This window comes from Megalops cyprinoides, chromosome 7 (genome assembly GCF_013368585.1).
Source record: "Megalops cyprinoides isolate fMegCyp1 chromosome 7, fMegCyp1.pri, whole genome shotgun sequence".
In the NCBI taxonomy this organism is placed as follows: Eukaryota; Metazoa; Chordata; class Actinopteri; order Elopiformes; family Megalopidae; genus Megalops; species Megalops cyprinoides.
In genome coordinates this window covers 36,952,127-36,967,172 of record NC_050589.1, presented here as the reverse complement: position 1 = coordinate 36,967,172, position 15,046 = coordinate 36,952,127, and the positions used below count along the sequence as shown (strand labels likewise).

The 15,046-nt window shown below is 44.6% G+C and overlaps 1 protein-coding gene across 3 annotated transcripts in view; it reads right to left on the bottom strand.

Annotated features, from left to right (window-relative positions):
- The window catches only part of arhgef25a (Rho guanine nucleotide exchange factor (GEF) 25a), a 73,188-nt gene that overhangs the window by 15,492 nt on the left and 42,650 nt on the right, over positions 1–15,046 (bottom strand). For all 3 annotated transcript variants that reach the window (XM_036532803.1, XM_036532804.1, XM_036532805.1), the window contains 6 exons: positions 6,750–7,060; positions 6,131–6,226; positions 1,434–1,558; positions 1,105–1,171; positions 621–724; positions 373–442 (listed from right to left, as the gene is read on the bottom strand). In XM_036532803.1, coding sequence (XP_036388696.1) covers positions 373–442; positions 621–724; positions 1,105–1,171; positions 1,434–1,558; positions 6,131–6,226; positions 6,750–7,060 — 773 coding nt within the window. The remainder of the gene's footprint in view (positions 1–372; positions 443–620; positions 725–1,104; positions 1,172–1,433; positions 1,559–6,130; positions 6,227–6,749; positions 7,061–15,046) is intronic.

The following is a 15,046-nucleotide window of genomic DNA, read 5'->3' as shown; positions in this document are numbered from 1 at the left end:
GCTTTGCAGTTTTGTGATCTTATTACGCATGTTTTTTTTGTTTGTTTTTTTTTAAACTGTGCTTCCTGACCAGTCCAGTCACATCTGGACAACAGCCAGCTTGAGCAACTGTTCAAACTGAAGAGTTCTGAGAAAAGAGAGCTATCAATAACAAAGCGCTGGGTGGGAAACAGACGAGGCACAGAAATAGAGTGGGACAGAAGAAACAGGACTCAGGAAACAGAGTATGTGTTAAAACAGTCTGTGTTTTCTCAGCACTGTTGACTATTGTGACAAACAGCCACAGGAAGTAGCCACCCTCTGCCCCACCCCACCTCGTGGATGTGCATGACCGTGCATGGATGTGACAGCCCAGCTGACGGCAGCACTCACATGCTTGATGAAGAGCTGGGCCAGTCTCTCTGGCTCAGACAAACACTTCTCCAGCTCCCCCAGGAAATAACTGTGGGGACATAGGGCACATGCTGGGTGAGGAAGAGACTGACCAGGACGTGTGTATGGACATCTCTCTCTCTCTCTCTCTCTCACATGAATACACACACACACACACACACACACTCACACACACACACACGCACACACTGTTCTTTGACAGGTTTCTGAGGGGGGGGGGCTCTCACTCTTTGTGCCAGTCAAAAATCTGGTGAATGTTCCCAAATACAATCTTGTCCTTTCCCTTCATGTCCTCGGGCACCCCCTTGGCATTCATAGTGGCCATGTACCCCTGCATCAGGAGCACACAAGCAGCCTGGGTCAGGGCGACACTTGGGAAGGAAAAACTCGGTGATAAGGCTCACACAAATCAAGCCAGTTATTCTCATGTGAGAAAGAGCAGGACAACTGTTGTTGTTTTAATTAAGGATACAACATTTCACCCCCATAAGGTGCAGGTTAACTATTGCAATATTAGTCACTTCTTAATTTAACTGATCAGAAAATTTCAGTAAACTACAAAGGGTTCTATTAGAACAAGACCAAAACTGCACTGTGTGATAATTATACATTAACCAGTTAAGACAAGGCTTCATAATATTCTATCTAACATGCTTTATTCAATACTCAGTATACAGTAAATAGCCTATACTTGTGTGTAATAACATCTACCTCCACTATGAGCGCTAGATCATCCACATACAGCTTTTCCGTCTCTATGAGTTCTTTAAGAACATACCTAGGAAAGAAAGAGAGAGTGTCTCTGTTATTTAAAAACACAGTTCTTCACCATTTCTTGCTTTATCTCTCACTTAAGAGTCTGACTTCACTAGCTTTCATAATTACAATTTAAAACGTTATTAAACTAGTTCGACCAAGCTAAAGACGGTGGAGTTTTGTACCCGTGATTTATTCTAACCATAATGTAGCTTATGGTCAAAACTTTGTTTCTCTTTCACTGATAGGAATGGATGAGGATACTGTTCTGGTGGAACACATACATGCTCTTCTCTAAGGCACTCCTTCTTTCTTCCTCGCTGTCTATCGTGGCTGATGATTGGCTGGATGTGTCATCCATTACGGTGGAACCATCCTCATCTCCAAGTGGATTGGTAGACTGGTTATCCTAGTTATATAAAAACAGAGAAATATTTCATTATATGGAGTCCACACAAACAAGAAGTTTTTCCTAAAGACAAATACTTTTGTGCAAAATATTGAAGGAATGACTGTTTTTATCCTTGACATGCTTTCATAAAGCAAGAAATTGGCTGTGATCCATCAATAAGGAATCACAAAATGAACATGAGGGAGTGTGTGTGTGTGTGTGTGTCTGTTAGTCCCTGTACAGTCTGTAGTAAGTCAGACCATCTCCCTATAGTCGTGTCTCCACTTATAAGTGCCTGACAGCCACAGTCACACAAGGAAACACCAATCTCCCCCCAGCATGCAAAGCACACACTAACAGCAGGATGCACTCACACCATAGAGCCCAGAGCAAACATCGAGCATTTTAGCATCAGTTGATTCCATTTCATAAAAGCAGTTTTATAATGCCATAATCTTAATGTTCAAGAGATAAAGGCAGGGGAAAAGGGTGATGGATTCTGCTGCAAATTCATGAATAATTTATTCCTCTTCGCAAAGTATCTCCACATCAAGTGGAGAAGTAAGGGTCTGTGCAGCCTGGAAGATGAGGAAATTGGGAGAAAACACAAATCTTGTGCTGCATGTGGTGTACCGGAGAATAGTTTTGCTCATAGCCCTTGGAAATTGTGGCCATGCTCCCAAAAACACGTTTGGATTTAAAGCATTTGTTTTCATTGTTCTTCTTTGAATGAAAGCTCTGCAGACTTATTATCAGAGACATACTGTAGACACAAAAGATTAGGAGGACAGACGAAGTGAGAAATGAAAGGGACGTGCAGTACGACTGGGCCTGAAATGTCAGGGGAAAAAACGGGAGTTGGAAACCTAATTGGGAGGCATTTTAGACAAAGAGAGGGAGAGACCGACAGAGAGAGAGAGGGAGATGGAGCATGGATGTCGTACTGTAATGATGCAGGTTGCCGGGGCAACAGGAGACAAGCAGTCAGGCAACAGTGACAGTGTGGGAATGATAACGTAGACACGATTGTCAGCGGTAATGGCGCAGAGTGTTGAAATCGCAGACAGTGCACAGGAGAGGGACCCTCTAGTTGCAAGCACAGACAGCTCCACAAAGACAGCTGTCAATCACAAAGGGTGAGGGCAGGGGAGCTGTTTGGCCTGGATCCTCCACGGTGTTAGGATGAGTTCAGCTCCTACGCTCACCCCTCTTCTTTTTCTGCCTTTCCCAAAGTAGAAGATAGTTTCAGAGATTACCCTCTCTGACAAAGGGTGAAAAGGAACCTCTTATCTAATATAATCTCCTCCCTCCTTTCCATGGTAGAATGTTTGGGTTTTCCACTGTGCTACATTTCGGTTTGGCCTTTTGCTGCCTCCCTCCTGACCTGCTCACAAATGTACAATTCTGTCTAAAGCCCCCTGCAGATGACCCAGCTCATCTGGCCTCTCCTGGACAATGTCATCCGCTCACCAGACCGTAGAACACAAACACCTGATTACAAGTACCAATGTTCTTTCAGCAGTATTGCAGGAAAGAATAGATTTTTCTTCTCTTATCACATGGCTCAACCAGTACAGACCACAAAAAAACAAAACAATGTTTAACTCATAGGTGTCTAGCTAACTTTCAGCTGCCTACATCACATTTCCAAGACCTTTCAGGGTATAAATCAGGGTAAATCTCCATTTTCTGCCTTTCAGGCTCCTTTCAGAAGTTGACATGAGACAGCTAAGCTTCCAGCAAATCATAACATGGGGTGAGGTCTAATTAATGCGCAACTCGTCCTCTGGGATCAAAGGAGCTCTCAGGGCTATGTCACATGACCCCGCGCTGTCACATGACATCACTCTCACACGCTTCCGCAGAGTAGGCTGCAAGACATGCTTCTGTGCCCTCTAAGGCATTCTTATTTTATGAAATCCACGGCCACATGCAATCTCAAAAACAGAAAAAGCTCATTCATTATGGCAGGGGTCTGTCCAAAGAAGTCAATGCGACATGATTTGTCTCAGATAGAAGGAACCTGGTCCAGGCATGGACTGGATTCCACAGGATTCCTAAGCACCAGTAAGCATCATCTGTGTCAGCTGACTGTCTCTTCTCCCCATCATGCAAACCTAAAGACTGAGACATTTTAATCATTGCATACCAAATGGTGGTCTATTTGAACATACCTTACTGGAATCGGAGATCAATACTAACCACCACACTGTTGTTTACATATTCATTTAAATGTGATTAGAAAATAGATTACATTTTCTTAATTCAGGAGCTCCCTGGACGGAGGAGGTTTTGGTGTATTTTAAACATGATAAAAAGCCACCGCTGTTGGCAGTGAGTGGTCTGTCCTCTACGTGCATGTTCTGCAGCTTCTGTTCATCCCCCCCCGATCATTTCAAGCTCCGCCAAGCTCTGACTGACACATTGTCGCCAACCCCCCCCCCCCCCCCCCCCCACACACACACACCCTTCTCCCTGCCCAATCATTTCCAGATGTGCTCTATAACCCCCCTACCCCTCACACACACTCTCACACACACAGGAGGGATCCCACTTTTTTCTTCACTTTTCATTTTATTTCTGCTTCTTTTTTGCTTTCCTACCCAGAAGCCATTTCTGTTTAATTTGCCAGAGTCGCAATAAACGCTGAGATCATGATATACATTTTAGTTTCTCTGAGGAGGCATGATCTAAAGTTTCTCTCCTTTATTTCTCTTGCTTGCAGGGGTAGTATCAGTTTCTCAAACCTCCCCATGCTTTTGGAACAAGTCTATGTTGTGTAACAGTTTATGTGTTGGAAGGAAAAATTTGACTCCCGATTTGATAAGCACTTGTAGTGTTCTTTGGTTTTGTTGACCACATTGTACTGGTTAGGAGCTTACATATCCACTCAGGAATTTCTCCTTGGCTGATAAACAGTAAATACACATTCAAACTCTATTTCCTAACTGATGATGACAGCTCAAAACTGATGACAGCCCCAAAATAAGCCACTCTTGGCATTGTACTTTGACAAAAGAGAAACCAGTGAAATAGAGAATGGAATTTGAACAGCCATGATATGTTTTTTATTATTATTATTTAAATGATCATAATGATTTTCTCATATTTCTCATATATATTTAAACCAGTGCAGTAAAATAAGCTGTCTATAGTTCTTCTGATTTGATTTGTCAGGGGTAAAAGGCAGGAAAGAGAGAGCAAGAAAGAGAGGGAGACAGAGAGGGAGACAGAGGTGTGAGTGAGTGTGAGAGAGAGTTTGTTTGTTTGTGTACAGATGGAGGGTAAAAATCCAGTCGTTCAGGCAATAAAGACGGTCATCATCCCTGTCTCTCTGTGATCCAGCCATGGAGGCGGGAGCTTAGCCGCGAGAACGGAAGTGGGAGGCAGCGTGCATCCGCCAGCTGAGAGCACATGTTTGCGTGCAGCGAGTAGGCGAGGGCACATGTGGGGGTGCAGTGTTGACCAAACACCAGCAGGGGCTGTTCCCCTGGCCTGAAACAACACATCATCCTCAGTGCCACATTAATGCAGTCTGACTGAATGCTCACAGCCTGCCTCCTGTTACCCCACCCCTCCACTGTCTAATGCAGGGCTTTCATGAAACCGTAACCAGCTCCAGCTGTAAAGCACTGTACAGCTAAGCACCAGTTCTCCCATTCACTCAAATCAGGATGACTGTGCTGCAGGTTCAGTTTTATATTGTACAACATGACCCCGACTAACATGTCTCTCAGTTGGGATAATGGTGTGACGTTCACAGAAGCACTGCATTTATCTTTATCTCAACGTGAATTAGTGTTTTAGCATCTCATTAAAGCAACAGAATCTATGAAATTAAATGGCATCTAAAAAGGCCAGGGCATTACCACATTCTGGTTCTGTTTGAGCATACATTCAGTACATCTGCATTTGGGAGTTCTTCAAAATCACTCTTTTCTTCAACTATCTGTTCATAAGATAATACATTGTTTTTCCACTCCTGCGCCTGAAAGGTGGTACTACACCACAAAAAAACATAAATCTATCTGAAACACACCCACTTTAATCCCCCCAACTAACTGGGTTGTTGATAGGTTAAAGGGGCATGTCTTCAGTGGGCAGACTGTCCAGTGGTGGGTTTGATGTACAAAGACATGAACTCAGCAGCAAGATCTTTTCTGATGTGTACTCTCAGCTGAGTCAGAACTCGGCTTGTTTAATGCAAAAACTTCAGTTCAGTTGAGTGAAGAATATATTGATTATTCCCTAATTGTTGTTGATATATAGGTCTAGGTGGACTATAGTTATACAGAGTCTATAATAACAGACACATGTATGTGTATGCATGCGTGTCTTCATGTGTGTGTATGAGAGAGAGAGAGCAAGAGAGAAAGAAAGACTGTGTAAGTGTGAATGTGTGTGTTTGTGTGCACATGTATATGTGCAGGTGGGCATGTGCATATGTATGTGTATAGGTGTGTCTGTGTGTGTGCATTAATGTGTATGAGTGTGAATGTGTGTATGACTTTGAATGTGCATATGCGTGTAGTGTGAGTGTGTCAGTGCATGTGTGTGCATGAGTGTTAATGCAGCATGGGCCTTGCTTACCTGTATGTGTGTGGGTGTACCAGCCCCCTGCAGCAGTTCTGACAGGTAGTTTTGAGACGTGGGACCCACGTGCCTACCTGCTCCATTACTCCATTCCTGTACAACACAGAAAGGGGGCAATTATAACTGCAGCCGTGCAGAGAGGGGTATTTATTACTGCAGCTGTGCAGAGAGGAGGTATTTATTACTGCAGCTGTGCAGAGAGGGGTATTTATTACTGCAGCCGTGCAGAGGGGTATTTATTACTGCAGCCGTGCAGAGAGGAGGTATTTATTACTGCAGCTGTGCAGAGAGGAGGTATTTATTACTGCAGCTGTGCAGAGAGGGGTATTTATTACTGCAGCTGTGCAGAGAGGGGTATTTATTACTGCAGCCGTGCAGAGAGGGGTATTTATTACTGCAGCTGTGCAGAGAGGAGGTATTTATTACTGCAGCTGTGCAGAGAGGGGTATTTATTACTGCAGCTGTGCAGAGTGGGGGGGGGGGGGTATTTAATACTGCAGCTCTTCAAAAGAACAGTGTAAGAAGTATGACTACTATATGAAGGTGCCATGGTAGCAGATATAAAACTGGAAATACAGCTATCCCAGCCATCCACCCCAAGAGGGTATGTCCTCACCAGCTCTTTGTCTGCATTGGGAAGGATGGTAACCCCCTCTTCCTGTCTCCCTGTGGTCACCAGGTCCTGATTTTGTCGGGTAGGGGGTGGCTTGCCATCTGTCCTGCGGACCTGCCGCTCATTCTTTGCCCCGCCCCCAGCCCCGCCACCAGCGCTCAGTTTTCGGACGGGATTTGTCAGCCACTTCTTCAGGGTGCTGACAGAGCGGCGGGAGCCAGGGGAGCTGGGGGCAGAGCTTCCTGAGGCCTGGGGGGGCAGAGAGGTCACAGAGGTGGAGATGCTGCCCTCGCTGCCTGCCACTGAGTATGACTCTGGGGAGAGGGAGAAAGAGACATGCTCACATCACAGGGGGGAGAGAAAGAGGGACACGCCCACATCACTGGGTTGAGAGAAAGAGGAACAAGCCCACATCACAGGGGGGAGAGAAAGAGGGACACGCCCACATCACTGGGTTGAGAGAAAGAGGAACACACCCACATCACAGGGGAGAGAGAAAGAGGGACACGCCCACATCACTGGGGTGAGAGAAAGAGGGACACGCCCACATCACTGGGGGGAGAGAAAGAGGGACACGCCCACATCACTGGGGTGAGAGAAAGAGGAATACGCCCACATCACTGGGGAGGAGACAGGAGAAAAGGGAAGCAGAGAGAGGGGTTTTCAACCAGCCCCACTGCTTTCTGACAGATAACAGTAATTTACATTCAGAGTGGGACAGAAAGAGAGAGAGAGACAGAGAGAGTGATGATCGAGTGTGTGGATTCATGAGGACAAGCCATGTGCAGAGTATTTAGGAGTGAGCCAGCAAAGGGTGGAGAAAAAAGGGGCTAGGGAAGTTGGAGGGAAAGCGTAAGCACGATCTGCTGTCCCTCCCCGCCCAAGGCAACCAACACAGCAACAAACGGGCACACAACAAGGAACGATAGAGGGAGTTAAAGAGAGTGGTGAATGAGGGGAAGAATGACAACTTCACACAACATTCTGCCAAGTGCAAAGACCCATGTAACAGGAGCCATTGTGCAGAGTATGAATTTACTTGGCAGTATGTGTATTTCTAATCCATATGCCACATTTACTAAATCATTTTTTGTTATGAATCACCATCAGGTGGGGGGGGGGTGTTATCATACTGGCTTGAGGCAGACCTGAAAGATCATGACAGTTTGCTCAGCTGTTGCGTTACCCTTTATGACTAAAAATAGCCCCTTGACTAACCACCCCCCACCCCCAAGAGGATCCGTGTGTGTGACATCACTGAGGCCATGGGAAGGGAACGAAGGGTTGGGAGGGTGACAGGAAATGGACTGCAGGAAGCTCTGTTTTTTGCTTTGTCTATCTTCCCCCTCTCCCATCCTGATGGGGCACAGCCACGGAATGTTTTCACAGAGTTCAGAACAGAGTGGTGACGGATGCATTCCATTATGGTCCATAATGGTGCTTCCACATTGACCCCCGCGACATATGTGCAGTTTGGACAGAAATCAATCCAGCCTTGTGGACAAACCTCTTGCTACTATACAATTCCGGAACGGACATGCAATGAAAAAATCACTGCTGCAACACACTAGCATAGCTAAAACTTGGTTTGGAAGCCGTGTAACCCTCTATCTCTTTTAATGTCTTGTTTACCCCTCCCCCCACCCCATTTATCAACCCCATGATCTCAAGTTCTCATTCCCTCTCCTACCTGATTAGCCTGTCCAGTGATGTAATAGGACAGTGACTTTGGACCTGGATCAGTAAGGGGATTGCAGACCAAGGACTACATTTCTGAGAACAGGCGGAAAAAATGACCAGTCAGCTCAATAGAAACTGCATGTAAGCAAACATTAATCCATGTATCCATGTATGAACTATTCTGAAGAGTCTGTCAGTGGGGGACTTTATAACTGAGTTCTGATCTTTCTTCCTGAGTTCTTAACTTCCTTTCCACTTAGGTGAAATGGCATTGAAAAAACCCACATTATTGTTGTAGGTGCTTAGCACAGCATTAAAACTTCAATTAAAGTACAAAGTTTGTTTGAATTGTATTTGTATTTGTTGGATACAGATTTTAAATTAACTAAACTATATTGTATTTCTTCAACTCACTTAACAAATACCAAATTAATTACACTCTGTTTGCAGGGACCTGAGACGAAAGGTGAAACCATGGCAAAACCATGATGTGTTGCTAACGTCATTCAGGGCTATTCACACAAGCCCCAAAACGCGATCGTGACACATTATTCTCACAACGTGAGAAGGCTAACATTGCTGACATGTGATGTGCCCTGTCCTTTTCATCTGAACATGCCTGACGGGCACCTCTTCTTCCTGACGCCTCCACATTGTAATGGCATCGCCCCTTTGGGAGTGTGTTCATTCACACAGCACTCTGTTTCTGTGTGTGCGTTAGCGTGTGAGTGTGTGGGTGGGATGTGGGCAGAGGAGACAGACATCTTACCCCACCCTTTTAGACCTTGCTGAAAACGTTCTCCAATCACAATGCAGGTCCCTCTCTGATAGTGTCTCACATTAGTGAGCACTATTAAATCCTCCAGCCTTTTTCTGACAGCTGATTAAATTTGTTACAGTAGATTCAAGGTCAATTAACTGTTGTGCAAAAAAGCTCACTGCATGTATTAAACAGAATGTGGCATCCCAGCTTGATGCAAATTTCTTTCCATGCCCCCAAACAATCAACACTGAAGTCATTCACAGGGCCTTTTTAAAACCCAACTGAGACAGGAAAAGAGGAAATTGAAAAATAGGTTAAGACACTGCACACCACAATCTGCTGTCATTTTTCCCTCGTATGCAGACTGAAGTAATGACAAAGCAAATGCTTATTGTTTTATCTGACAGTGTGGCCGGGCTCCCAAGAGGGGAAACTGTTTGAACAGGCCCATCAGTATGCACAGCAGTAAACTCCTCATTGAACAGATATTCTACATTGCTGAGAGGATCACTCAATGTCCTGCCAGACCACAGCAACGTGGGGAAAAACGGAAGCGACCACTTCAGTTATTTCCTGTTTGCTTTTGCCAGGGCTCTTCATATGCATTCATTCTTTTCCATTTCACTGTAATTCCCCTGTGCTCTCTGTGTTAATGACAGAGAATAACAGGCTTTTTAGGTGTCGCCTATGAATACACACACACACACGCGCACATTAATTAAAGAAACACCAAGGGAGAACATAAGGAGATCTAAGGCCAGTAATTGGGGATAGCAAGGTGAATGGAAGGAAAGAGAAGAGAAGGAAAAGCCCAGCTCCTGAGGAAGGAGAGTGGGGCCGTGAACAGTGTGGTGGAGACAGAGAAAAACGCAGAGGCGAGGGTTAGCCGCAATCCATCGCAGTAGTGTGACACGGCTGGCGGTTTGCTGAAATCACTTCAAAGCTCCTTAAGGCTAAGAGAGATTAAATCCCAAATTATTTGTGGATGTGAAAAAAAGTGTGAAGCCGTCTAATTCTTTGCCTGACTTTTAAGATGAGGCTCGAAGAAGCAAAAAGGGGTGATTCTGAGCATGGCTTAATTTATGGCACAGACCGATTTTTATTCCTTTTTTTGCCAACCACAGCAAAGGTTCTCTTTGTCTCTGAGCTGTCTCTCTGTTCAGAATCAGCCAGGGCCTGGAATCTGTCCGATGATTCTCTCCAGGGTTGCTTTAGTGGCTTCTTTAGCCAGTACATCCACAGCAGACTATATAACTGTTTATGTTTAGAATATGTAGCGTAAATGTACAATGTTCACAAAAACACGCTGCTCCCCTACTCAGTGAAAGATCATCTGGATTTCATCCATATCATATTGTGAGGCACCATATAAACACTATGACCTATAAGAATATTATTTTTATAAGTCATTTTAGGCTCCATGATCACTTTTGCATGGTGTAAGTATTGCATTTTGCTCTTAATGTTTCAACCATTTTTCTTTTTACTCTACATATTCAAGATAACTTCATGTGTTTATTTTAGCACAGTTTTTCAGCTTGAAACAACATTAGCCTATGGACCCTTTCAGGACTTGTCTGGTCAATGGAGTTGGGTAGTTGTGAAATGGAAACAATGGGAGAGTATGAAACGCATCCTGATCAGATACCACATGTAGGATCATGAAGACCTGTCTAGCATCACTGATCCAATGGAAGATGGGGAACACATGGGGAACCCATGAAGTTATATTTGGTGTAGGGAGTCTGAGCACTGGGAGGTCAATAAAATTGAAGTATAACAAACAACAGCACTATATCGAGGGAAATGTCATCTCCTTTGTTTGATTCATTAGTTAAATATAAACAAACATTTGGACAGATGAAATCCAATGTGAGCTAACGCAATAGAGTTATTTGAGAGCCACAGCAGAGCACAACCAAATTACTGGTAATTATGTGTCTTTGTCTGTGATTCAAAAATGAAAGGAAACAATCATTAACTCATTTTAAAAATCAATCGAATTGTTCTTTGCTTATTTTGTTCTTCCCCCCAGACTCAATGTGAGGACCTGTCGGAACTATGTGGGTAGATGTACTGTCTGTCCTAAGTGATAGTAAAAACAAACGGGCAGAATGCAGTGATTCCATTAGTCGGGAGTCATCAGCTTTATGTAAACTGGCTTTCAGTGATAATATATAAAAATAATATATATTAAATAAAATAAAAAATAAATCATTTTGATTGTGGTACAGTGAAAACAACTCACACACGATTGCACAGCTTTAGGGTGAGAATCACAGGTATTAATGAAATTAAAAGCAGAACATTCACTGTCTAACATAAACTAAGCTTGCGTGTCAATCAACTTCCATGTATTTATTTGTGATTAAGGTGCTCAGCAGCCAAAAGGAGAGTGAGGGGGAGGCTGGGAGAGAGTGTGCCCAGTTTCTTCAGGCTGTAGGTGTATGTGTTTGTTAGTCACTGACAGTAAGGCAGTGCAGTGAGAAAGACTGCCCGGTGCAAAGCAGGTCTGTGATGGATTGATAAGGTCTGCCTGTGTGATCAGCACTTTCTCTCTCCTGCCTGCAGATCAGTGATACGGTCCAACCAGGAAACTATTAGGCCCTGTTGACAGACTGTGGTGCCCAGAGTTCAGAACTCTCAGCATCACGGCAGTCCTGATTTCACAACAAATGGCTGAGCTTCAAGGTCCAGTGTGTGAAAAGTATCAATCAATGCAGCCACCTCTGCATGACTGTAAACTCCCATCATGTACTCTGCCTGACTTTGGCAGCAGAGAGCTCCTGTATACAATCAGATCACATTCTGCAAACTTGGGGGAAACAGAGAGGGATCACACCAAGCAGCACTGCATCCTTTCAGAGAAAAGGTCTGTTTCACTCGGGTTTGAAAGGAGAGAAACATCCTGTGATAGCTAAACTACCACTCAAGAAATGTGCCATCTGAGCAGCCAGCTACTCTAAAGAGGCTTCTTTATGTACACATCATTAAAATCCCATTGAATGAAATGCCTGTACAGCCTACGCTTTAGAGATGATCACTTGATGTCCAGTCACATCGAACAGAAGTCAGGCAATGATAACTTTCAGTCATTTCTGTTTATTTCTGTCAAGGCCCCTTGTGCGCTTGCTGTTTATGCCCCGGGCTTGATTTTTATTGTTATTATTATTATTTCTGTGGGATAATGTGCATTGGTATGTGACTATTCTGTTCCCCCCCCCTCCCTCCCTCCGCTGTTTGAGTAGGCAGCAACCATCTCAGCTCACTGTTTCACCCTCCGCCCTGTAGCCACCCCTCCACATCCCCACGCCCTTCCCCGCCATCAGCATGCCACCACTGGGGCACCTGGGGACGCCACCCCCAAAAGCCGCTCCTCACTTCTCGATGCTGTGCTTGAAAAAACAAGTCAGTTGCACTCAGCTAAGCAGCAGTTTAAAAACAGCTCCACTTCACTCTGTCTCTGTGTGCCAATGGCTTACAGAGGGGCCCCTAACTCTACAAAACATTGCAGGAAATCAGCTCTGATGCCACTGAGTCCAGATGACAGAAAGCTGAGTGACATGGCTCAGCCACTCCATTTCTGCTTCTTGCACACAGGTGTGTGTGCGCAGTGGAAGAGAGGTGATACACTGAGCATGACCATACTGACAGTACTAGAGGAAAGAGAGAAAGGAGGAGAGAGGGACTGAGGGAGAAAAAGAAGAAAAGGAAAAGAGAGAAAGCATTTATGTGCGATTGCTTCCGCAGCACAAGCACAACTGACATACTAATAAAGCAGAGTTGAATTTGAAATTGAATTTGAAAGAGCGAGAGAGGATGAGAGAATGGGAGATGCAAAGATGGACAGGGAATGAGCAGAGGGAGAGCAACAGAAAGAGGAAAGAAGGAGAGGTCTGTGATTTATGAGAGCGGGTATCTGGGTAAAAAGGGCTATAGTATCAGCAAAGGTGCAGCAGAGGGGTCAGCGAGACAGAGACAATGATTGTATGTGATTTGCAGGAACAGTGTGACCTGGGGGGCTAGCAGGCACATCTGGAGCTGCTGTTCTGGCTGTCAGGGACATGACACCGGGGCGGCGCTGTTGTCAGCTGCCCCGCAGCAGTGCGTGCTCATGTACACATGGAGTAGGTCCATGCTCGACAGGCTGCGACAGTTATTACCCTTATGGCACACGAAATGGAATGGTTTAGGTTGTAAAAAACACAGCACACCAAAAGCAGCCGTGCTGTGCACGCATGCATGCACGCACACACACACACACACACACACACACACACACACAGAGTGCAGGGGTCACCAGCTCTCTCACGAGGAGACTCCACAGTGCAGCTGGGCTTTCTGCAGCTTGTGTGTGTGTGTGTGTGTGTGTGTGTGTGTGTGCGCGTGCACACTGCTCCCTAAGCTGTTCAGCCACTTGTGCACTTCCTTCCCATCAGGGAAAAGTAAGGCCTCAGATGCCCAACAGTCAGCATGCTCCTGAAGACCCACTGACCACTCACTTCCTCCTCAGTGGGTGCTTCCCTCCAACTGGCCATCTTGTTTCACTGGAATACAACTCCTCGGTGAGCTCCTTCTCAGGTGAAACCAGATTCCCTCCCGTAAATAACTGATAATTGATGCTCAACACAGACGAACAACACCACGTATCCTGTCTGTGCAGAACAAAAAATAACAAAAATGTTGCAAAATACAGTTATTAACTTTAAAGGAGAGCTTTCATTGTGTGTGTTTTTTTTTTCATATTGCATTGCAATAGCCTGTTTAAAGTGATCATATACCAAACAACTAATCAAACTAATGCTGATACTGTATGCTAATAGATAAAGGAGTGATGATACTGCAGTACATGCTTTGAATTCCATAGATATAGCAATGCAGTGTTCTAAGCAGACCAGATGGCATGCAGCAGATGATAGAGCGCTCATTACAACCATAAGAGACTTGAGACTTGACTTGGACTTGTGACCAAAGACTTGAGACTTGACTTGGACTCTAGCTCAAAGACTTGAGATTTGACTTGGACTTGTAAAAAATGACTTGTGAGCATCTCTGGTATGAAGGTATACAAAAAACATAAATACATAAATATACTAAATACAAACGATTTGAACGCACACAAGTTCTACCTTTTCGTAGCTAGTGTATTCACAATGGTTACCAACATTACCACCTTTGACCCTTTAGCAAACTACTCACTAACTGTATTGTCTGGACATGACAGAGTGGTAATGATTGGGCAGGAGATGCTGGTTAGTGGTTGAGGTGTGTACCCATGAACAACTGCACCTTGAACATGGTGCTTAACCTGAATTTCTAAGATGTAAAAGAGGATAGCATTAGAATTGCTGAATACAGACATCCACTAAGTAAGCACATGGGTCTCTGCTGAATACAGAAGGATTAAAATATGATGAATATGTAGCCTCAGCCTGGCGATTTACAGGAGCTGAAGGACATGTGTCATTTACTGACAGTCAGGAGCAAGAAGCATGAAGCATGTAGAAAAGGCAAGTGGAAGTGTATCCTTCAGGTTGGACAGTCTGGCTCTGTTTCAGGAGCCCCGCATGAGTCCCGCAGTGGTTGGCCTTAGGCCACGTGCGCTGGTTCATGGAGACGCCGCCACATTCCACACACAGGATCGGTCACATGACCCCTGCTCCCAGCATTAATACGCTCCTAGTATTAATATGCTGGTGTTGTTTCATGGCTCAGAATGCTTAAAAATGTAAAGGGAAAAGAAAAAAGAGACATCATATAAAAAAGCAGGCACAAATACACAATCAGGAGTCATGCTCACCAGACATGGTAAAACCATAAATTAAACAACTAGTAATGTGATAACATGTGAAAACAT